This window comes from Conger conger, chromosome 10 (assembly GCF_963514075.1).
Source record: "Conger conger chromosome 10, fConCon1.1, whole genome shotgun sequence".
NCBI classification, from domain to species: domain Eukaryota; kingdom Metazoa; phylum Chordata; class Actinopteri; order Anguilliformes; family Congridae; genus Conger; species Conger conger.
Window position 1 is genome coordinate 16,976,765 of NC_083769.1, and position 25,645 is coordinate 17,002,409.

General features: G+C 41.4%; 1 protein-coding gene across 2 annotated transcripts; it reads right to left on the bottom strand.

Annotated features, from left to right (window-relative positions):
- Positions 1-1,103: 1,103 nt before the first annotated feature.
- Positions 1,104-25,412, bottom strand: LOC133138903 (large neutral amino acids transporter small subunit 1-like). Of its 2 annotated transcripts, XM_061258040.1 has the most exons (12): positions 25,020-25,412; positions 20,850-21,326; positions 20,083-20,208; positions 16,612-16,717; positions 15,933-15,977; positions 15,073-15,196; positions 14,138-14,241; positions 13,851-13,947; positions 12,944-13,093; positions 12,464-12,638; positions 8,486-8,573; positions 1,104-1,174 (listed from the first exon to the last, which is right to left on the bottom strand). In XM_061258040.1, exons 1-11 carry the CDS (start codon positions 25,087-25,089, stop codon positions 8,509-8,511), a joined length of 1,539 nt encoding a protein of 512 aa, XP_061114024.1. In that variant the 5' UTR covers positions 25,090-25,412; the 3' UTR covers positions 1,104-1,174; positions 8,486-8,508. The 2 variants fall into 2 exon arrangements, with proteins under 2 accessions (XP_061114024.1, XP_061114023.1); XM_061258039.1 differs by lacking the exon at positions 1,104-1,174 and having other exon boundaries at positions 7,943-8,573.
- Positions 25,413-25,645: the final 233 nt, after the last annotated feature.

Below are 25,645 nucleotides of genomic sequence, written 5' to 3' on the forward strand. Positions count from 1 at the left end.
GGCACATTAGACAAAATTAAAGCATTAGTTGTCTGATAAATGATCTCACTGATTCAAAGTCCATAATGATGAACTATCCATATGTTTTACATAATGTGGTATTAAGGAAGTTAACCATTGCTCATTAATATGTGAATCTTGCTAATATTTAAAATGAAAAAGTAATGTAATGTAACCTACTTCACAATATTTTCATGACACTACTTTAAGATATTAATGCTGTGAAAATGAATATGGGTAATGATATAACCAACTAGTTTTACAATATTAGAGCAATACTAATTGATCTCCAAGCTTACTTCTTAAATTGAACAGATTTTGTGAATAAAGTAAACAAATAAATTCAGGAATATGATCATTAATGTTAGTTAAGACCTTCATGGCATGAGCTCGCCTAGCTTAACTTCAGCCTTCCTAACTAGCTGAGCTACCAGCTAGATAACGTTAATGTTTCACCAGGTTACAGCTACTACTAACTTAGCTACTGTCAGCAAAATTGATTAATCATCTGACACTTATATTTAAAATAATTTGAGTAAATTTCAGTTTTTACTTCATTACATGTCATCTTATTATGAAAATATTTCAGGGCTACTCACTGAAGATGCTTGTAAAGAACCTGCTCCTGATTTTCCAACCAAGTTGACTTTTCGACTCCTAATATCATTCTCTGTCTTGTAGTTCATTTTAGTCATATTACTTTTTATAAATTAAATTAATGTGCTCTCCGTTTGTTCATAATTATATGAATAAACTCCCTGAACTCTTTATAGAGGGAGTGGCAACAGACTAATAAGTAGACTTCACTCACTGGACGGCATTCATCGTTATGTAGACAGGTCCTTTTGGAGCTAGATCAGGGCCAAAAGTTTAATGAATTCAAAACAAAAAAACTGAAACACACACATTATTGCATATTAATGAATAGATTTTGAACAATGCTTTTTGCTTTTTTAATCATTTTAATTGATTAAAAAAGAAACACTTACAATGTTTGTTTTTTTCCGACCAACTTTTGACCTTGTTTGGCGTGCAGTTATGCCTTACTTTTCATGTTGCAAACCAACATGAAAACCGGGAAAGGTCTTCTTTCTCGGTTGGTTGCATCTGTTATCTCCTGTACTCCCTCTCACAAATTGTCAAAAATATGACAAAGAAACAACCAAGTGAGCAACTGAAAAGAGAAAAGGGGGAGAGAGAAAGGACAAAGAAGGCCTTAGCCAAAGAACTGCAATCTGCAAAATACAATCCAATTAGTACAATATTATGGGGTAGCAGTCATTATTAGTGTAGTATGTTTGTGAAGTGAGCGATCAATGATTAACTTTACAAAGTGTGTGTGTGTGTGTGTGTGTGTGTGTGTGTGTGTGTATGAAAGATGGTTGGTAAGTTCTGTAATTCTGTATCTCATTTGCCTGTGTGTGAAGGAATGTGGAATATGCTGTTCTCTGGCACCATATCACACCACAGACCATCATCTCTCCTGCCAGACATCAAAGCTGATTGGACTGTTTTACATCACAATTTATGTATAGATAAAGTCAATCATTCATCACAACTTATGCATACAGAATATAAAGTCAATCATTCATCACAACTTATGTATACAGTATATAAAGTCAATCATTCATCACAATTCATGTATATACAGTATAAACACAAACATCCATCACAACTCATGTTTACTGTATATATAGTAAACTCAACTTATGTATATATGAACTGAAGCAAACTACATTGCCTGCACCTTTCCAAATAAAAGCAATAGTGAAAGCTTAATGTTAGCCATTCGAGTGTCTGACAGTGATTAATGAATGTGGATATGCATGGTGAGATAGAGGTTGGCATTCACTTATAGAGATAATCTTAATATAATATTCATGCGCATCATCCACATCTATCTTTTAGTTTTTCTGTGTGTGCATGCCTGTGCAACCTGAGTAAAAAAAGCTGTAATCAATGTAGGCTGGAGAAATAAAACCTCTCAATTACATTTTTGTGGATTTCTGACGGGAAAAGTCATATTTTATGATTGGAAACTGAAGTTCAGCATAGCAGAGCAAGCTTTTCTTGTGAAATCCGAAATGTATAAATGTAAAAGTCGATTTCAGGTTTATTCAAGGTTTATTTTCGGACAAAATTACCCAGATATTACCATCAGACATTTTTACTTTACACATCCAATCAAAATCTAAATCAATGAAAACAACAAAGAGACGAATCATTACCAATTGCAAACCTGATCTCTGTATTTATTGTGCCTTTTGTAAACAAACATGATATTTTGCATTTACGCATCAAATGCTAAGCATCAACAAATGGCGAAATTATTGCCACATGTACCTCCAGCGTATGTTAATTATCTTGAAATGAATGAACATTTTTCATCTCTGCGTCAGAGGAAGGAACCTGTGGCAGTAGTTCACCATAATTTCCTCTTTCTTGGATATGTTAGCTGAGCAGCACAAAGATCTTATCAAGGTGCAATGAATGAAATACCGAGTAAAAAAAAGAAAACAAGCAACAACCTCATATTTCAGGAGCAAACATTCATTAAAATACACCCTCGTGGAAACACAATAAGGCCTCTATCTCAGACTCACCGGAACTGGGCTGCAACCCAGACACCCAAGTGTTATTGTTAGTTTCAGAGAGATGCAGTTGTCACGTTAGGGTCCAGAACAGACGCTTTTAAAGTGAATGACCATGCGAATATTCCTCTCTGTCAGCGAATCCCTTCAGGCTGCTTAAGCAGTCTCTGATAACAGCATCAACTGAATGTCTGTAATGTAAATACAACTGAGTATCGTCTGCATAGCAGTGGAAGTTAATACCGTGTATATAAACTTATATACACACTGGGCTCCAGAATTATTGGCACCGCAACAATTATTGGCATGTAGTTGCTTCCACCACAAGGCTGAGACTTGTCTGTAGGTGGACTTTCCAGCAAGACAATGACGCAAAGCATATCTCAAAATCTGCTGTTGGTTCTGTGACAACAAAATCTATGTTCTGCAATGGCCATCTCAGGTGCAGAACCTCAATCCAACCGAAAACCTGTGGGCTGAAGGGGGCAGTTGATAAGCGCAAACCAAAGAATATGTAGAATCTGGCAAATATCTGCATAAAATCTCTCCAAATGTGCTCCTTAGCCTTGTCAAGCATTACAGGAAAATACTCTGCGCTGTTATCCTTGCCAAAGATGGATGTAAACCAGGGGTGCCAATAATTATGGAACCTTGATTTTGGTGACACCTAACTTTTATTAAATTAATGTTTGATTTTGGTTAGTTCCTTTGAAACATTAAAAAAAGTACAGTATTCTTCTCGTGCTTGGCACTTCGAGTTTATCTCAGTAATCATATTGCTTTTTTTGTGCATTGCCAGTTAGGGGTGCCAATAATTCTGGAGCCCACTGTATATAGAGAAGAGCAGAGGTCCAAGCACAGGTGCTTGTGGTATTCCATATCCTACCCTGGATTGATCAGAGGATTCATTGTAAATGTGCACAAATTGATGTTGGTCTCAAAGGTATGACCTATTCAGAACAGAGAAGTCTGTCATAGTCTTTTCAAGACTATCCAGAAGGATGAGGAGATCAAAAGGCTGCACTTTAATCTAAAAGCACAATTATGTAAATAAATATACAGTATCTCCTGTCAGAGGAGATGAGTAGGTCATGCAGTACTTTGACGAGAGCAATTTCAATACTTGTAAGTCTAAATCCAGTTGGAAAAAAGGAATGTTTTGAGACAGCCTTTTCAAGTACCTTAGACTGCTACTTCATGAGTCAGCGGTATGTGTCCAGATGCAGATGTTGAAGTGTCCCTGAGCAAGACACTTAACCCCCAATTGCTCCTAACAAGCTGTTTGGTGCCTTGCATGGCAGCCAATCACCATTGGTGTGAGTGTGAGTGTGATTGAGAAGCATCAATTGCTATATAAATGCCAGCCGTTTACAACAATGCTAAGCTGTGGTGTGCAAATCATTGATAACAACTCCTTCAATAAATGTAGGAATAGGGTCTAGAAAGCAGTGGATTTACAAATTTTGCCAAACCATTACTTCTAAATGATACTAGAATACAGGGATCAACTAATGTACAACTCCTTGTCAGTTTAGCAACAGTATTGAACAGATACTGGGAACTAGCCCTGTTTTCCTCTATTAAGGGAGAGAAATATGAAGATTTTGCCAAGGATTCAAATGTGTTTGCGGTAGACAATGAACTGTATTCAATCAACATTGGTCCTTTTAACCCTGACTTACAAATAATTGCAAGCGTTACACATTTTCTTAACAAACTCAGTTTGGTCAAAGAGTTTTAGTAAATTAACTCGCTGAACTCATGAAACTGTAAAGTTTGTCAAACCTAAGGACAAATGTTGACTGAATACTAGTAATATGGATGTTTGCCGTTTATGTACAAGACATTGCTATTGGACTCATGATTGTATTCCTGTTCTTGCAGTTATGATTTGTGTGTTGGTTATCAACTACTACTGCATTTTATTTACTGAGTTTGTCAAGATGCACGTACTGTATCTCCCTGTAGGTTATTGCTTCCATATGCAGGCAATATATTGTGACAGAATGTGATACCCAGGCAGAGCGTACACGTATTAAGCTGACAGGCTAACAGGATGCATCCAGCTCTTGTGCATGCCCAGTGCGGATGATGCTCAATTTAAATGTCTGGCTTGGTGATTGTGGTATCGAACGGCTAAAGGCAAATAAGCTCTTTCAAACGCCAGGCACCTCTCGATAAGTGCACTGCCAGTGGCATATAAGGAAGTTCATTCAATCTTTCTAGCCAAATCAACAAATAACCTGCTCGAATTCTTCATTCCGCAACAGTGGTGATAAAAAATAAATGACAAGATCATTTATGTTTATATTCAAGAAAGTATCATCTGACACAAACTGACTTTTAGAACAAAAATACTTTAATCGTACATGGTTAACCTGCCATGGCTACTGACAAATATCCTGATAGTTGACAGAGAAGCAAGAATTTTATTTAGCTTCATTTACAAAATGTACAGTACAAACCTTTGACGATAACATTCGATAATGCAGCTCGTACAATCGAAGGCGTTACTTCATAATGACACCATGGCTTCAGAGACAGAATAAGGCTATAGGCCTAAAAGATATTTAATCACCTGTAATATAGATAGAGGATTGTCCCAGTAAAATGCTGTTCCCTAGTGCTGACATTCATTAAAATCATTTACAGAAAAAAAAGGAAAAACAAAATATATATTTATATGGTTATATACATTTCTCTCTTCATTTTTAATTTGTCATAAAATTGTGCCTTCACAGCTACCATAAGATATGTATGATGCTGTTGCTTTTGTCACATTCCTGATATTTATTTATTATTATGTACTTATTTTGTGCTATTGTACACATTATGTAGGTGACATAGCTAAGCTGCAAGAGTAGGCTACAACAGCATAAGTCACCTACATAACTGATATACTGTATGTGACCGATATAATAAATACTGTATATGAGTAACTTATATAAGATATATAAGTGACCTATATAAGAAATGTAAGTGACCTGATTCCAATAAGTGAGACCTGAAGGGCTTGTTTATTCAACAGTGCACTTGTGCATTCTAACCATCTCTTTCAGTGTATTCTGTAGTGCCTTGTATGTAATTCTGCACTGTATGCAAATATTTAGTTTACATTTTAGTTGTCCTTTCACTTGTGTACTGCAGGGCCCCTTGGAAAAGAGACCTTAGTGCATTTTTCCTGGTTAAATAAAGGTAATAAATACATTTAATAAATAGGTAGAAACAGGTAGAGATATTGTGTTTCTGCCTGTATGTGACAACGCCTGATCCAAATCATAATTAGGAATGCTCTAACACCAGCACAACAGACAGAAAATGTACAGTAACACACGCATATACGACCGGCACAGTTCACTTGAGTTTGGTCATTACACATTACACAGGATGAGACTTTCAATCAAGCACACTGACACTGCCGTGTTGGGCTGCAAACTCACCACACAGACACGGCAGGAAGCAGAGGACTTTTACACTTCACCGCAACTCAAAGCCGACTAGATGTGCCTGCCTTTTACCAGGGGGATGGGGGTCGATGTTCAATTTACTTCTAAGATTTCTGTAGATTTTAAATGTCAGATTTTGAATGTACGCGACGCATTGTTTATAGTGTTTACCGGAAAAAGAAACGCTAAATCGTGTTTTTTTTAGTATCCTGTTTCCATTTGCTACATCAAATTAGTCTGACTGTTAAACAAACAAAAATATAACGAAGCTGTGCCGCCGCATTTGGTGAAAAAATGCACTGCCATCTAAAGGTTTTGTTTCTTTTTGCCTAGAACCCAGCCCACATCCGTGACATAGAGGTAGGAAAAAACCTGCTTTTACGAAAGTAAGTCAGTGCCCCATCTCCGCCTCTCTTCTTGATCAATGAGTAAGCCGGCCTATTATGTGTTCACACTGATATAACAGGACTACACACATTATCCTGCTCATTTCAAAATGGCTGCAGTCAAGTCATGACAGCCTGGGCAGTGATGTTTCCCTCTTTTTATAATAGCCTAGCAAGAAATCCTTTCCTTGGTCCATTCTACTTCCATTTTTCTGTACTGTTCTTTAGCTAGCCTATATATTTGGCATTTAGTAGTTCATAGCACTAGTATGTCTCGTGGTACTTCTATAAAAAGGTTGTTTGTTGTTAAGATTTATGTGGTTAGACTAATTTTTCTAACTGTACCTAGCTTTTCCTTTTGTAATGTTCTTTTCTACAGTAATTTTTCACTTGCAGCAACTAGGCTAAGTCGGGCCGTTTTCCGATTTCAGCCAAGATAACTAGCGTAAGGACCACATAAAGACAGCACTCCTATTTGGTTTATTTAGCCAAAATACCTTTCCTGGTCTTTAGGAAATTCAAAGTAATTTCCTGACTAGCACAGCTAGTCTGAACTACGGTGGGTCCCTACTCAGTGGCAGGATTGTTTTTTTTTTTTTTTTTGGACAGACACAAGATTGTTTTCTCCCTCATTGGCTCCCCCTACATGCCTATGATGCAATACCAACCAGTTCTATTGCCCCCCCTCCCTCCTCTCCCCTAAGTGCTGTCACTCTCACCCTTTTTAAAGTTGTGACGTGGGCGCAGACAGACCAAATGCTGGTTTTGCTGTACACTTAAATGCACAGCAAAACCCCCAACATCTATTTCATTGGATATTAAGGCAGGCATTGCAACTGCACATTGTTTGTGTTCGTTTTGCTGGACAAATGACAAACAGCTTGTTGCCATGGGAACAGGTGCTACAAATATAAATACAACAGTAAGAAACTGTATACTACTCCACACATATGGACTTTGGATATCTGCATATCAGCAGATATCAGCATTAAAAAAAAAAATCTATGTTTTCCCGATCCCAAGAATACTCCTTTTGGCCCTGGCCATTTTAAAAGCAAATAAATAAAAATCATTTGGGAACATTATAATATTTTACAGGCTCTGGTCGAGTTGTGTACCTGCATAGCTCCAGAGACAGCTGGTGTTATTTTTCATTTTTTAAGATTTACAACTTGAAAGTTTAAGTTTGACAACTTGAAACTGAACCCCAGGGAAAGTTCTTATTTGGACATACAGCACTGAGCACCGTCCAAAATTGTACACTACGTACTTTATATGTATACTATCATTTGCCCTACGTAAGGCGGCTTTAGTGCATAAGTAAAAAGTATGATGGATTTTCAGACATGCTACTGTGTCATAGAACGCCAGCACTTTAAACACAGTACACAATCATTACGGCAGCCTGTTGATGTGACTGTGTAAGGAAAACAAAAAATGATTTTAACTATGTTCTGCTAAGCATAGTTAAAGGTAATACTTGCATTTAAATTGTTCAACTGTTTTGCTATTTTGGTGACCTAGCACAATGCACTGTGCCAGCATAGTGTCCAGTGCTTGCACGCCATGATATTTCACCAAATGTAGTCTGACATCCAAGTAGTTTTAACACACTATTTTATGCAGCCATGATTTTGTATATAATGCTATTTTGACATCCTAAATAGTACAATGGTATTCACAGCCCAAGGCAAGTGCCCTTATAAGGCTGATTAAAAGGGTACTGTATGTCCAACCAAACACATTTCCTGGGGTTCATTTTCAGCATGCAACCCTTTTAAGAGTGATAAATTACTGTTTAGTTTGTCCAACCAAAGTCTTTGCCTGGGTTTAATGTTCTCATAGACCACACTTTTTCACAGGCAAAAGTGAACAACAGACACAACAATCTGGCTACTGAGAAGACTGAGCTAAAAATAAATTCCTTAGCATCGTTAGCATTTTTCGGTTAACCCTGTAAAAAAAAAAAAACATGATGATACTCTGGCTGACAGCACAAGAACGAAATGTAAACGTCACTGAACCAAGGACACTGAAATACTTTTCTCTTTTTTCTTCTCACTTTTTTCCCTGCTTTTGCAGTGGCTATGGGGCTTTCCGGTCCTCTGGAACAGACATGAAGATCTTCTGGCAGAACATGGTGAAAATCTCTGTGGGGGGAAAGGGAACAGGGTGACATTAGACATGGTGTGGACACATCATCCTCCAATAAAATCTGTGTGTGGAATACATAACGAGCATAGTAGCTAATAAAGCAAATACACACGGTGGGCAGTTTATTCGGTAGACCTGTACGCCAGCTAGTTACTGCAAATATTTCATTAGCCAATCATATGGCAGCAACTAAATGCATGAAAGAATGCAGACGCGGTCAAGAGGTTCAGCTGTTTTTCAGACCAATGTCAGATTGGGGAAGAAATGTGACCTAAGTGTCTTTGACCGTGGCATGATTGTTGGTGCCAGACAGGGTGGTTTGAGTATCTCAGAAACTGCTAATCTCCTGGGATCTGGCTCATTGCACTGATGAAAACATTTCCAGATCTAAAATGACAGCTTGTGTCCTAGCATGGCAGGGTTGGCATTAACAGGGGTGTGAAACTTATTTCACACATCAACTTTTCTCTACACCCAGAAAACTGAGTTAGCAGCCCTGGGGAAATCAGTGTGGTTAGTTCCCTTAGCTGGGGACCGTGTCTTTAGCTTGGCGGGCTAACTGTACCACATATTCACCAGAGCGGTTGGCGATGACCATGGTTCTTAACCCTTGTGTAGTCTTAACATTCTGTATACTCCCCTTGTCCTAAAGGTAAAAAATGACGCCTTCACTAAACCCCTAAAATAAAGCAGCTTAATTGAATTTTAAACCCAACATCTATTTTGCATGAAGAAACAATCTGTCACACATTGTCGAGGACCCGGCCCTAGGCCCCCCTGATGAGAGATTGAGTGAGCAGGCTGTAGAGGCCTCTTTGGCCTTGCATCTTGTGTCAGAACTCTTTGCAGCGGTGTTTTGGGAACTACAGAGATCTTGGCATATTGCACTGGTGAGAGTTCTGGATGAATTCTTGCATAATGACTCTCCAGATAAGCATTCATACCATCGCCTGGTAGTTCTGAAAGTTCTGCTGAGGTGAATTTAGAATTAGTGACCTCAACATCAATGCACTCTAACACTTGCACTTTGGCCTGAGCTGCAGCCAGCACTGTTTCAAGTTTGACTCTTTCTATTGCATTTTGCACCTCAATTCTTTCCCTTTCCAAAGCATGCTTTTTCTGCAGAGCAGCTGTACGTTGCAGTAGGGCTGCCTTCTCAGCTTCAGCCTTTAGCCGTGCCGAAGACACTGATGATGATCTGGAGACACGGCTTACAACAGTCTGTGATTGCTCTGCTTTACCAGAATTAGATATGCTGTCAAGATGAGACACTGCAGCTTGTGCAGCTTGTGCTTGCATGAATTGATTGGCTCTCCATGCTCCTACGTCAGTAACATAAAATGTTTCATTTTTGCAGGTTTGCATTCTTGGTTGGTACCAGTCCTCATTATCAGCTGTTTTTTCTACTCCCTCAAGCAGCTCTTGCACAGACTGATGACATTCTTTGAATTCATTTAATGCCTGATGAAATTGTTCAATGCTTGCTTCAATATCTTCAACAATTTCTCTCTCTAATGATTCCTTTAATTCAGCACGGCGGCAAAATTTGTGTCTTCACATTCATTCTCTTCATAAACATGAACAAAAAAATCAAAATCCGCTCCAATAGCAGTGTCCAAAATATGATGGTCAACTTCAAATCCAGAATCAAACAATAGGCCACTTCAAATTCAGTTTCAAACAATAAGCCACTCCAATAGTGAATCTATTCCAAAAAACATCTTCAATTCCAAAATATCCAAAAGCTTCACACTTCAGATGCAGTCAAACAAAGATTCCATGCTTTCCAAACAATTCAAAGCATTCGGTTCTCAAACAGCAGAAGCGATGGCATAGTTCTTTACCTTATGTAAGGGCATATTTTCAAATTTGTCCATAAAATAGCCACAAGTTTAGACGTAATGTCGAGCTTCTTTGACTGGCTTTACAATGATTGAATTTTACCTTTATGGATGAAGATGCGATGGTTGGGGGTAGAGAGGGAAGCAGGGCAGACAGGCAAGGCAGGTGAGTTGGCAGGTGGATGAGAGCAAACAAAGGAAACTCCAATAGATTCCAATGATTCAAACAAATGGTTAGTAGAAAGTAGTTAAATCAGTAGATCCAAATAATGAAAATGTGACATTTAAGTATTCAAAAGGGTCCAAAGGTCTTCAACAGCCGTAAAGAACTGTGTGCTCTTACGTCTTCCTAACTCCTTTGTTCTCAGTGTTCTAAAAATCAAAAGTGAGTGTCGGCCATCTTAAAAGCTCAAGGCCTTCTCATAATAACAAAAATAAGAGTTCTTTCAAAATAAAAGATCCTAAATTGAAACCAAGTTCTCTGTGCTCCTGTAGCACGCATTCAACTAATTTAAATGGAAAATGGCTCCTACAGACGGGTATGGGTTAGGAAGGAATGCATTGTTAACCCCTGGCACACGCCATCGAGGTGGTAGCAAGAACGCCCGTAAGAGGAAAAATATGTGGTTCAGAGATAATGAGCAGCCATACTCGTCAGTAGAGGAGTCTGAAGTCGGGGGACTTAGATTTAGGGTTTTAAGGAGCAAGGTTAAAGTTCTGACTGAGAATACCCCAACCCTACAGGGGAGGGGCACAATGCCTGGCTAAAGCAAAAAAAAAAAAAAGGAAAACGGAAGGGATGTCAATACCGAAAGAAGATTAAGAGGCTTCAAGGGCCTTCCTGATTATAGCACAAATAATTTATCGGATAGATTCAAAGGACTAACAGTGAAGGAGTTAAATGATGATTTACACTCAGCTATTGGCTGGATGTCCTTTGTAGATCCCTTAAGGCGCCACAAAAAGGGGCACCTGAAGAGTGTATTGAGATGGTGGCAGGCACTAACTTCTGGCTTGCATGAGGTCAAGGTGTGGAGGAAGTCAAGGAGAGACTATGAAATTGAAACAGACACCAGTGATGAATTGGTTCCTTAAAAAAATACAAAAAAGCTAGTGTTTTTCCACTCGTATATTAAGATGGTGGAAATTCCCAACCGGAGGGGCACATGAGATAAAGTATTGGGGAAATTTCTTTTGAGGTATGAGAAAATGACAGTGGGAAAAACAGAAGTGATGAATATGGTCATTAAAAAACAAGTTGCATAAGAGATAAATGTCTTCCCGCTTGATATATTGGGGACATTTCTTATCAAAAAGGTACACTTTTGTATGCAAAAAGGATATATAAGGAATAAGCTTTTAGACTTTAGGATAGCATCTTAGAATTTTGCTTCAGAAGATATCTATGGGCTGTTGAAGAGAGAGCAACGCAAGACAGCTGTAGTCAAGCTGGAGTGGCGCGCTAGATTTTAGAGGAATACATTGAATACAGGACATCGAATACCAGATTTGCATCACACCCTTCACTTCGAGACTGGGCTGGAAGTTCAGTAGAACTTACCAGGGCTCCAGAACGTTCGGAGTACTTGAGTTCGTCCCCGAGACACCTCATGGTGAGGTACTGCTCGTGGGAACGTGAGGTCTGAGCTCGGCAAGGGGTCCGTGGCTCACGACAACATCACAAACTTTGTCATCAAATTTCAGGTTGAAAAAGATAATTTAGAGCAGGGGTGTAAAACTCCAGTCTTGGAGGGCTGCAATGTCTGCTGGTTTTTGGTGTGTTCCAGCACAAGAGATACATTTCAAAGTCTTTCATCGGCTAAAGAGTCCACACACCTTTATTGGCTGCAGATTTAAAGGAAACCACAAACAACTGTCGACACTGCGGCCTTCCATGACTGGAGTTTGACATCTCTGATTTAAGGGGTTTTCTCTGCTGTTGAACATAGTGGCGGGTAATTTCTGACCCTGAAGATAACACAAGGGTTAAGACTTGTCAGTCTGCAATCCCATGTTCAGGCATGTGGAGAGCGCGGGGGTCTCACCCAGTATTTTGCGCACGATGTGTGGCTTCTTCCACTTGTATCCCAGCAGGTAGAAGGGAATGCCGGTCAGGATGATTGTGCTCCCGATCAGGCACTCGAAAGGGGCCGCCCAGAAGGACACGACGATCATGAAGACGCAGCTCAGCACAAAGATGATGGGTACCGGAAGCCATATCTGACAACCCAGGAGGAAGGAGTTTGTGCAGGTATAACTTTTTTTTTAACCTTTATTTAACCAGGTGAGTCCCATTGAGGTTACAATATCTCTTTTTCAAGGGCGCCCTGGCCAAGAAAGCAGCAATACAGTGTTATAGATAAACGCGTCGTCTATAACACTTTAACTGCTAAAATGCGGCAACTTGGTGAATTCCCTCAAGGTGAGAGGTGCCTACCTGCACATCCACAGTAACTGCCTACAGCAACTTCAATTGGCTTCGAAAGTAAATTACATAGCCAGTGAGGTGGGTTCAGCTCTCTCACCTTGATGGGCCTCCTCAGTTCGGGTTTAGTCCAGCGAAGCCAGAGCATGCCGGCGATCGCCATGCCGACGCACAGCCAGGTGAAGAAGCTGAACAGGTTTATGACGGAGAAGATGTCTTTGGAGGTGGCGTAGAGCATGGACAGGAAGCACTGCGAAGGGAGACAGGAAGTCACCGACCATTCAGCAAATGCAGGAACTCCGGTGAGCACCTTTTTTTATTTTTTTATTCACTGTGTAGAACAAGCTGGCCGCAATCCTTAAATCAAAACCACAGTGTTCATTTCCAACAGCAACTTCAAGCAAAATTCACCCAGAACAGTACTAAATACTATATTCAAATATTTTTAACCACCACATAATTAAAAAAAGATGAGGATAATATAAAACCCCCAGCACATGACAAAGTGTAATACTTTGCATGCCATTTTATGAATCTTGTAACTATTTCACTGATAACGCGTGCAGGACAAATTCCGCTCTGAGCTACATGTAATGATCCAAAGATCATGGCGGGCGGCGATTGAATATACCTGACTAATGAGAAACAGCTGAGAAGCCAACAGTCAAATTACTTTTGGTCCCCTAAATTGTGGGGCTATACTATATAAAAATTACTACGTGGGTAATGTATGTAAATAACCTCAACTTAAAGGTGACAGTCTGCACATTAACCTGATATTCATTCTTTCATTTCAAATCCAATGTGCGGGAGTACAAAGCCAAAAGAACCAAAATTGTACAACGAATTGTACAGCACTGTGTGGGAAAATCAAGATAGAGTATATCTTGACAAGAGCCCATGGCAAAGCACTCAACAACAACAGGCTTATGTCTAGGATTTAAACCCACACACTGCTGATCTTGGAAAGGAACAGGACATGCATCCCAGAGGGTCAGGTGACTCACAGTGAAGATGAGGGAGGGCACGGGGGTAAAGAGGTCGGTGTGGACCAGGCCCAATGCCGCAGGGAGCTGGCCCTCTCTCGCCCCGGCGTAGAACAGTCTGCAGGAGGAGACGCACACCCACACGTGAGCACACACAAAGACATATGCACATGCGCACACACACACACACACAAACGCATGTGTGCAAAAACACATACACAGACACACACACACACACACACAAAGGTGCACACACACACAAAACAAGTGTGTGTATTGTAGAGATAGGAGGGGGCTGGCTGTATTACCGAGCGGAGGTGAACAGGCTCCCGTTCACGGCGCCGAAACAGGACAGTCCCACAAAGACCGGGATCAGCCAGGACATGAAGCCCAGGTGGTACTCCCCAAACGTCTGAGAAACATTGACATCCCTCTCTCAAACACAGCAGTAAAAATTAAAAAAACTAAACTAAAAATACCTGAAGGACATTCACATCGATCTCTCAAACACAGCACTCAAACTCCACAAATACCTGAAGAACATTCTCATCCCTCTCTCAAACACAGCACTCAAAACTCCCAAAACACCTGAAGAACATTCTCATCCCTCTCTCAAACACAGCACTCAAAACTCCCAAAATACCTGAAGAACATTCTCATCCCTCTCTCAAACACAGCACTCAAAACTCCCAAAACACCTGAAGAACATTCACATCCCTCTCTCAAACACAGCACTCAAAACTCCCAAAACACCTGAAGAACATTCACATCCATCTCTCAAACACAGCACTCAAAACTCCCAAAAAACCTGAAGAACATTCACATCCATCTCTCAAACACAGCACTCAAAACTCCCAAAAAACCTGAAGAACATTCACATCCATCTCTCAAACACAGCACTTAAAAGTCACAAAATACCTGAAGAACATTCTCAATCATCTCTCGAAGACAGCATTCAAAACTCCCAAAACACCTGAAGAACAGCCTCATCCATCTCTCAAACACAGCACTCGAAACTCCCAAAATACATGAAAAACAGTCACATCAATCTCTGAAATGTATATCCAAATCACATGTTCACACCTGCTGACACACAGTGCTTCACACTGAGAGGATTTAATTAGGAAAATGATTTTATACATGTGCCCGTGTAATCCTAAATGTGTAACACATCAATCCATTCATGCATTCTGCTGAAAGTCTTTTGATCAGGGAACAGGGGTGTGTGGAGATGTGTCCTTACCACAGCCACCGCCTCTGACTCCACCATGACTTCTGGGGACACGGTGGTGAAGTAGGCCATGTTGGTCAGCACGTACACCACCGTCACTATGGGCATCGAGATGATAATGGCCAGTGGCAGGTTTCTGAAACAGTCAGAGAATCTCGCATGATCCCTCCAGCAGGGGGCGCTCTTCATCCCACGCATCCCACACATAATCTCTATCCGCCCTGTGAGTTTAAACCAGGGACCCCATGCAATAACTCTCTCCGCCCTGTGAGTTTAAACCAGGGACCCCATGCAATAACTCTCTCCGCCCTGTGAGTTTAAACCAGGGACCCCATGCAATAACTCTCTCCGCCCTGTGAGTTTAAACCAGGGACCCCATGCAATAACTCTCTCCGCCCTGTGAGTTTAAACCAGGGACCCCATGCAATAACTCTCTCCGCCCTGTGAGTTTAAACCAGGGACACCATGCAATAACTCTCTCCGCCCTGTGAGTTTAAACCAGGGACCCCATGCAATAACTCTCTCCGCCCTGTGAGTTTAAACCAGGGACCCCATGCAATAACTCCCTCTCCCCCAAGGGTTTAAACAGGGATCCAACACATAACAGTAAACTCCCCCACCCCCTGAAGATATGGAAATATTTTAATTAAAGCAGTGAGATTTGCATAAACGTTTATTGTGTTTTTGGTTCCATGTTAAAGTGAATGCAATACACTCACATATTGCTGTTTGATTAGGGTTACCAGAGAACCACTTTGATGTAAATATGCAGAAATATGTTCTGCTAAATAACTTGACGGTGTCATGAATTCACATATTGATTCTGAATTAAGACTAGATACTGAATCGGCAATGATACGAAAGAGTTTTACCTCTCGGGATTAATCATTTCCTCTGTGACATAATTCAAATAATTCCTGCAAGAAAAACATAAAGAATCACTTGTGAGTGACTTTAGATTAAAAGTGTCTGCTAAATGACAAAAAATGAAAAATGTAACTCTGAGGTAAGTGTTATTTCAGTCACATCCTTCAAGTGCTTAAGAGAATTCAATGAACATCCAAAGATTTGCTTGTAACTGACTTAGCTATCCATCCATCCATCCATTATCTTAACCCGCTTATCCTGAACAGGGTCGCAGGGGGGCTGGAGCCTATCCCAGCATACATTGGGCAAAAGGCAGGAATACACCCTGGACAGGTCGCCAGTCCATCGCAGGGCACACACACCATTCACTCACACACTCATACTTATGGGCAATTTAGACTCTCCAATCAGCCTAACCTGCATGTCTTTGGACTGTGGGAGGAAACCGGAGTACCCGGAGGAAACCCACGCAGACACGGGGAGAACATGCAAACTCCGCACAGAGAGGCCCCGGCCGACGGGGATTCAAACCCAGGACCTCCTTGCTGTGAGGCGGCAGTGCTACCCACTGCACCATCCGTGCCGCCCTTACTTAGCTAGCTTTCTTTAATTTTTATACTCTAATACTCAATAATAATAGATATACTGTACAAGTAAGAATATATAATTTATGAAGCCCCTCACCACCCTCCGAAGGCAAACAGTCCACTGTACAGTGCTAAGACAACACTGCCCACTTCCAATTTGCTGCCATGAAATGCCATGTCTGGTCGCAGGTAAGTGACGTCACCTGTTTGAACACAAAAGCAAAAAGCATTGCTTTAAAAACGTGCTTTAAAGCTCATGTAACTGTTTTAATCACATTCATTTTAGTCAGCCTTTATTATCTTCATTCTGTTTTATTCCTTTATTTTAGGTATATAGTGTAAAGTGTTTTGGGCACCATTTGCAAAATGCTTTACATTTGCTCTACAAATTAATTAATTTGTAACTGGAAAGAATGGTCACTGATCTACCCAATTTCCATTTCCATAGTACCCAAAGATGATGTGATGCAACAAACATCTGCACATACACACAGCAGAAACCCTGCCCATATTCTGAAGCAGACTGAAGACTCAACACTTCAGATTGGTCCACGATTCCACTGACCAACTTTAGATAATCTCTTTCTTTTTGATTGTTATGTAATGCAAACCTGGGTTAAATACGTAATTGCTTTGGATTCTAATACTTTTCTACACTTTTCTGAGCTTGTCTGGTGTATTAGAACCTATGAAATACTCTCACAAAGTGCAAACCCCGCCTTCTGGTCCTCTTGTTTGGCTCAATTGCACTATGCAAGATCAATCGAGCACATACAAGTATTTACATTTAAAACAGGTATGTATTTGACCCATGTCTGAGTAGGTCAAATGTACTGGGCACAAATTTAAGAGTAGCCTACTGAATTCGCTAAAATGTCAGCAGTCCCACATACAGTAGATCCTGGACGCATTTCAGATGCGCTCATCCTCACTCGAGATATACAATTGCTCAACAGGTGGTCTATCCTGAGTTGCACTGAATATACACTCACCAAACACTTTATTAGAACATTTTTACTTTATTACACCTACTTATTCATGCGATTATCAGCCAATTGTGTGGCAACAGTACAATGCATACAATCATGTAGATACGGGTCAGGAGATTCACATGAACCATCAGAATGGGGAAAAAAGTGACTTTGACTGTGGAATGGTTGTTGGTGGCAGACAGGGTAGTTTGAGTATCTCAGAAACTGCAGATCTCCTGGGATTTTCACGCACACAAGTCTCTAGATTTTGCAAAGAATGGTGAAGAAAAAAAAAAAATTATGAAAGACATCAGAGGAGAATGGCCAGACTGGTCAAAGCTGACAGGAAGGTGACAATAAAGCAAGTAACCACACATTACAACTGTGGTATGCAGAAAAAAAAAAAAAATAATAAGTCTTGTAAATAAAGTGCTCAGTGAGTGTATATCTCATCTCATGGGACTCACCTTCTTGTCTGTGAGACTCCCCCCGAAGCACACATCTAATATTTCCCCATTTAAAGCACACAACATCGGGATGTTGTGTGCTTTAAATGGGGAAATATTAGATTAGATCCTGCCCTGAGATTTGCACACATATTTATATGTGTGCAAATCTCAGGGCAGGATCAGGCTCAGAGCCAAAAGCCCTGGAGAGTCGTGAAATAATTTTCCCCTTTCAGTGCCGCAGCTCTGCCTGCCACTAAACAGGGAGTAGTGTGTAGAAAGCACAAAGCAATCTACGGTCAAAAATACGCCACCTTTTACATTATGAATGAATGTCCAGTTTGAAACTGAGATCTTTTATAATCTGTATACCCCTTTATTGCAGTGTTTATATTCAATACATCAGAGTGGTTCACCAACCAAACTTAAAAGAACATTGAGTCGCTGTGAAATCAAAAAAGATAAACAAACAAAAAAAGTAAACAAAAGTAATATGCTATCGCGTTTATAGCTATTAAACGTGCATGCACGCGATTCTCAGCCGCAGCCCTTTCAAAAGGCACTACCGACAGCTTGGAGGGGCACGGTGACGATCGCACTGCCCAGTTTCCATGACAACCTCGTGCGGAGAGCCAGCAGGGCAAGGTTTAATCAGCGTTCGGTTTCCGCGTCACAACGCCCGGCGTCGCCATGGCTCCCTTCTGCTCACTCTCCGATTCGTGTAGCGAGGTTCTCGTGCGCTCCTCTACTGACACAGCGTTTAATCCCTATGTACAGAACATGTCATCCTCCGTAAGCATTTATTTACAATTATTCTCAAATGTAGCAGCGTGTTGAACTGTGTGCACCTGGCCACCTAGAGACCTACTGCTCCCAGAACACGAGGTTTGTTACTATGGAGATAAACAACGGCAGGTTCAGGGGGTGGGGACTACATTATAACGGTCTATACAGAATACAATGTACTGCTTAACTTTAAAGTGTTGGGTAAATTCCTATGCCAATTATTAATGAATGAATGAATTATATTATGATTATGATTATTATTATTATTATTATTATTATTATTATTATTAACAATGTGTAGTTTGCAATATGACACTACCTGAACATTTATGTATTGACATTTTAACAATAGCAAGCAATACTCAAAAGCAAGATAAAGATAAATAAATGTTTGAAAGAAGTGCATTCTTCAGATTATTAAAATGTAGGCTGACTATAATTACTCTGCAGTCAGCACAGAAACAAACAGTTGCTTTTGCTTCTGACTGACCCAGACAAAATAACGAACTGGAACTGTTCTGGTTCCCTGAGTCTGAAAGTGTTTTAGTAAATTCTGACAATCTGGTTTGTGTCTGTGTTCGGGGGAGCAGAAAATGCACCCTGTTAAACAGGCCTTCCGATTCCCTGCGTAAATACAAAACAGCTCCTTTTCCACTGCCCAGATCAAGTGTTATTAAGTGGAAGCAGAAAAACATCCAATCATACAGTCAGCACATTTAAAACTCGCTCAAGCGCAGTTAATGTCAATTTCAGTGTCGTTCACTCCGACAAGATGAGAAAGAAACCAAATAACCTTGACAAACGGGTTTGCTCCTGGGCCAGAGAGTGTTTTAGCAGTTCACCTGACGGTTAAGCTTCATCTGAACTCGACGAAGGAGACCAAAATAAACGCCTCTAAAACATGGATGAACACAGAGGTAAAAGTGAGGCACCCAGGAAAAGGGCCAATGACACAAGGTCTTCATCAGGCTAATGGAGGACACCACTATATTTTCAACACTGAGACTTGGTCAAACCAAACACATTCTATAGCAGTGACCTGCATCTCTTCCTTCGGTAGTCATCTCACATGGAAAGTACTACTCTCACCTGTTCATGCCTTTCAGGCCAGGTGAAGGAAGGAAGGATGAGACTTTAACTCCTGCAAATCATGCAGCCCTCTAGGGCTGGAATTAAACTTGCAGATCAGGCAGCCCTCGAGGACTGGAGTTAAACTTGCAGATCATGCAGTCCTCTATGACTGCAGTTAAACCTGCAGATACTGTGGGCCTCCAGGACTGGAGTTAGACCTGCAGACACTGCAGCCCTCCAGGACTGGAGTAAAACATGCAGTCACTGCGGCAGTTTAGATGGTGGAGGACCTACCTCGGGCAATCTCGATGAAGCCGAAGATGATGATGATGGTGAGGGCCATGAGCTTCGAGGCGGTGAAGAGGTCCTGCACTTTGGTGGCTGCCCGGACGCTGATGCAGTTCACAAAGGTCAGCAGGGCTGTGGGGGACGAGGGCGAAGAGGAGACTGAGAGTGGTACGATATCTCACAGAGTCGGCTTTCAGGAGAAGACAATCAGGGAATCATTCAGAGACATTTAAGAAGACACTGCCCGTGATGATTCTCACTACTTTACTAGTGCTGGGGCATTTATAATGATGGGCATTTATACAGTTTCATAAATGATGCTTAAAAATATTTCAGAACGCTTCTGGATGTGTCTACATGTGCGCGCATGGGCGCATGTGGCGGGGAGGCTCAGAAAAGACACCAGTGACCTTTGGTGATTCATAGTTCACAGCAGGTGAGAGTGGTGGATCTATTTTGGCCTCATACATATTACGACGTGTCATTTGGCTGACGCTTTTATCCAAAGTGACTTACAGTTGATTTAGACAGGAGACAATCCTCCCCTGGAGCAATGCAGGGTTAAGGGCCTTGCTCAAGGGCCCAAGGGCTACACCCGGGACCTTATTGTGGCTACACCGGGGTTCTAACCACTACAGGTCCCAGTCAGGTACCTTAACCACTACGCTGCTGACCACCCTACTGCAGCAGTTCAAGTTTTAAAACTAGGAAAGAAAACTAGGAAAAGTTTTTGTTGAGGTATTTTCACTACCCCGTCTATAGACGTTACTCACTGAGACACATGCAGGCGATGAACTTGGCGGCGCTCTCCGGCACGCTGCATTCTGGGTAGAGGGGCTTGAGGAGGTAGGTGGCGAAGACCAGCGAGACCACGTACTGCGAGGACGGGCGGATGATCAGCATTTCCAGCCACAGTTTGAGGAAGGCGGCCAGCTCGCCGTAGACCTCCAGGATGTAGGTGTAGTCCCCGCCTGACTTGGCGATGGTGGTGCCCAGCTCGGCATAGCAGAGGGCTCCCATGGTGGAGATGACGCCGCACACGGCCCACACCACCAGCGACATGCCGGCCGACCCCACCTCCTTCACCACCCCCGTGGGCGTGATGAAGATCCCGGAGCCTATGATGGTGCCGATGATCATCCCCACGCCGTTGAACAGGGTGATGCTCCTCTTCAGCTCCACTTTGCCCTTCTCATCCTTCTCCTCCTTCAGGGACACCTCCTCTGGTTCGGCGTTAGCTGCGGGGCAGTCTGGGGGAGGAGGGAGGGACACGTATATCCACAGATAAACTATACGGATCAGGGGTGTCAAACTCCAGTCCTGGAGGGCCGCAGTGTCTGCTGCTGTGTGTTTTGGTGTGTTTCAGCATGAGAGATACATTTCTTTCTTTGGCATACAAGTCTTTCATTGGCTAAAGAGTCCACAAACCTTGTTCTCAAGGCCTTAATTGGCTGCTGATTGAAAGGGAACCACAAATACCAGCAGACACTGCAGCCCTCCAGGACTGGAGTTTGACAACCCTGATATGGATAATCAATCTGGACAGTAATATTTCTAGAAGGGAGGGCTGTGTTGGAGTGTTGATTAATGGTAGGAGTAACTGCCACGGAAACGGGGAATGCAGTTGTAGGCAGCTTGTTGGGAAGATTACGTACTACTAAAATGTGATCTGGTACAGATTACAAATTACATGACTAAATTATTATTATAAATACATTATTAACATAATCTCATGGATTACTCAAAACGGTACAATTTTCTGGACTACTTCCAGTACAGTGAGGTCTGTAAATATTTGGACAGTAGTACAATTTCTGTTTATTTGGCTCTGTACTCCAGCACATTAGATTTGAAATAAACAAATGAATATGAGGTGCAGACTGTCACCATTAGTTTGAGGATATTTACATCCATATCAGGCGATTTATGTAGGCATTAAATCCCATTTTAAGGGGACCGAAAGTATTTGGATAGTTGCCTTCTCAGATGTTTCTGGCTATGGAGTCTGTTATTGCCATTTGTCAACATAAGGACCAGAGCTGTGCCAATGACAGTCAAGGAAACCACTATGAGGCTGAGAAATAATGAGAAAAAGAAAAACCGTCGGAGATGTAAGAGAAATCTACAGTATATCACAATACTGATCACAAAACCCAAGTGCTACACCGGAACGAGACTGCTAGGTACAAACCTCAATGTATACTGTTACATTACACAAAATTAGAAATTAGAAATGTGCATTTCTTCAAGAAAATGTGGAGTGTGATTGTGGCAAATGAGTAGACTATTGCTACTACTACTAATACTAAGGTGTCCCTGATCTTTGGTAGGTGGTGTGCTAGGGTGTTGTCAGGTTATTGCTAAGGTGTTGCTAGGTCGTTGCTAGGGTGATGCTAAGGTTTTGCTAGGTGGTTGCTAGGGTGTTGCTAAGTGCTTGCTAGTTGGCTGCTAGGGTGCAGCTAGGTGGTTGCTATGGTATTGCTAGATGGTTGAAAATGTGTTGCTAGTTGGTTTCCTGGATGTTGCTAGCGGTCGTTAAGGTGTTGCTATGTGGTTTCCAGATATTAATGACAGCCAATCTTTCAACGTCAGGTGCGTTATCAGAGAAGGGGGAGGGATAAACGGTGTTGTGGATTGAGGGTGTTTGTTGCTGCAATTCCTCTCTTGACCATTAAAGTCTGAGATTAAAGTTAAAGGTGAAATATGTAAACAAGCAACAAGCTAACATTTTCGACTATAAGATATAAATACAAGATTTTCTATTCCATTGCAAAAATAAAACAATTGTTATGACAGGGTTTTTGTAGTGTAATCAGCTTGTCGACCGGTGTTGATTAACAGACATCATTTCATTTAATTTACACTGTTGCAAAAATGCCACAAACATTTTATATGACAACGCAACAATAATGCCTTTACATCAATCACAGGTTCCATTTTCCCATTGCAAAAGGAGCACCTCTCGATAACTTTTATTGTTCAGGCTGGTATTCTGTACTTTACAGCTGTGTACATTACTTGTATAGCCTTCTGCATTACAATGTCAATTTTAACTATTTAAATGATGTGTATTTTAGACACATTCACACTCAGTGACCACTTTATTAGGTATTTCACATGTTAATGCAAAATGTACTGCATGTTGCATGTTATTGAAAATATCTAATGAGCCAATTATGTGGCAGCAGCTCAATGCAATCACATAAATGTGATCTAAGTGACTTTGACCGTGGAATGATTGTTGGTGCCAGACAGGGTGATTTAAGTATTAAGAAACTGCAGCTTTCCTGGGGTTTTCACACACAATATAGTTTACAGAGAATGGTGCAAAAAACAGTGGCAGTTCTCATCTCAAATAATCAAATAATACCTCAAATAATAATATGTTACATCAGTGACATGCACAAGGGCATCTCAGGACACACAGCTCTCATCTCAAATAATCAAATAATACCTCAAATAATCATATGTTACATCAGTGGCAAGCAGAAGGGGATCTCAGGACACACAACAAATCAAACCTTGAAGTGGATCGGCGACAGCAGCAGAAGACAAATAAGTCTGAACATAGTGCATAATAAATAATAAATACCTAATAGGTGGTGTGTGTATACACAGAGTGAGCTCCATATTGTTTGGTACAAAGACATACTTGTTTTATATTGTTTTAAATTAGCAATCAAACAGTTCATGTGTGGTTAAGGGGGCGATTCTCAGCATGTAATACAGGGTATTTATTAATTTAGTAGAAATGACAGCATCTTTTATACACAACCCCCACATTTCCGCACACCATAATATTTGGACCAAATGGCCTTGCAGGTGCTACTATGCGTAGAAGACTTCAGGAACAGAAGCACAGAGCCTACACTGCAAGATGCAAACCTCTAGTTAGCCTCAAAAACAGGATGACCAGGTTACAGCTGGCTAAGAATGACCTAAAACAGCCTGCAGAGTTCTGGAAAAAAGGTATTGTGGACAGATATGACCAGAATTTATGTGTATAAAAAGGCATAAAAGTACTCTTCAATAAAAGCTGAAAATCTTCCCTTTACCCACATGTAAATTGCTAGATTGCAAAAAATAAAATTGTGTAGTGCAGATCCAAATCGATGGAGCGTACTATAGTGTGTGTGTTTGCGTGTGTGTGTATACAATATTTTAAATGTCTCTATAGCTCCAATCAGTCAATACAAAAATAAACTCAAAACGAAAACAAGCCATTGTTCATGTCAAACTGTAGCCTATAGATATATATCTGAGCTCCAAATTAATTCCAAACAAAATCAACAGTTGGGCAAACTGTACAGTCCTCCGGACACAGTAAGAAAAGCAGAGAAATGTCGGTGCCATGTTTCGAACGTCTTATTTTTCATTTATAATATTGTGTCTTAAAGGATGGGTAAAACATGATTTGTAATTATCAGATATATTTACTATAAACTATGGGCCTCATCCAACATTACCTAGTGAGCCTGGGTGGGCCGAATCGCCTTTCTTGTCAAGATGTAAGCTTACGCTCTTGCTTCATAATTTACAATGTGTGCGAGGCGGCGCGTCACTGTTTCCACACTCATTCCGCAGGATACTACGGTTGTTTGCATATCCTCGTACTGTGCGTGGATTAACCAAAAGAGCATGCTAAACATGGTGAGCCACTAGTCACCTGGCTAGGTAAAGCGTCTGTCATCTGTTTTTGCATGCCTCTTTTTTGGTAAAGCGACACAGACCGGAATATCTCAATGAATGAAGAAAGAGAGACGCAGCGCTCACCTTTCTACCACCTGCAGACCCACGGAGGGATGGAGACTGATGCAACAACCAGCCATTTCTCTTTCCCTCTGTACCGATCTATTTTCTGCAGACCACAGCAAGGCACTGTGTAGCGGCGCACACTGCAGCCTAACCCCCCCCCCCCCCCCTTTCCTCACGGAGTCACCTACCCTCTATCTTCTCCAGTTCCTTCTCCACCTTGTTGATGCTCTCCCTGCTCCGCGACTTCAGCTCCGCCATCCTGTCACGCCTGCGGACTCGCCGTTAATGTCGTTATCGCCACCGCCTTTCAGGGAGATAGGGAGCAGATTCCTCTTGCACACGTGTGTGTGTGTGTATGTGTGTGCGTGAGAGAGCGAGAGAACAGACTGTCCTCGCGGAGAATCTCTTGTTTGCTGTTACACCCCTGACGAAACGCTATTATATGGAGGTAATTCAGCGATCATGCAAACGCTCTCATCCTCAGCCACATGGCAGACTTCCACGCAGCTCGCTCCTGTCTTTGGGTGGCGCACATGTCCGTAGGAGACAGATTGCTTGTGAGTGTGTGTGTGCACGGGTGAGTGTGCGTAATCGTCTGTTCTAAATGGGACGCGGCAATCCTCTTATCAAAACGCAGAGATCAGGGAACTCTAGTGCCGTCTGGTGGCCGACTGACATAAATGCTTATTTTTGTTTCCCTAAGAACCAGTTCAGCAGGGATCATCAAATCTTCCCATCAAATCGAAGTCCAGCCCTGGTTTTCTTTTTTTCCTGGGTAATAAACTGAAGAATTTGTGCTGCTAATTTGGCAGAC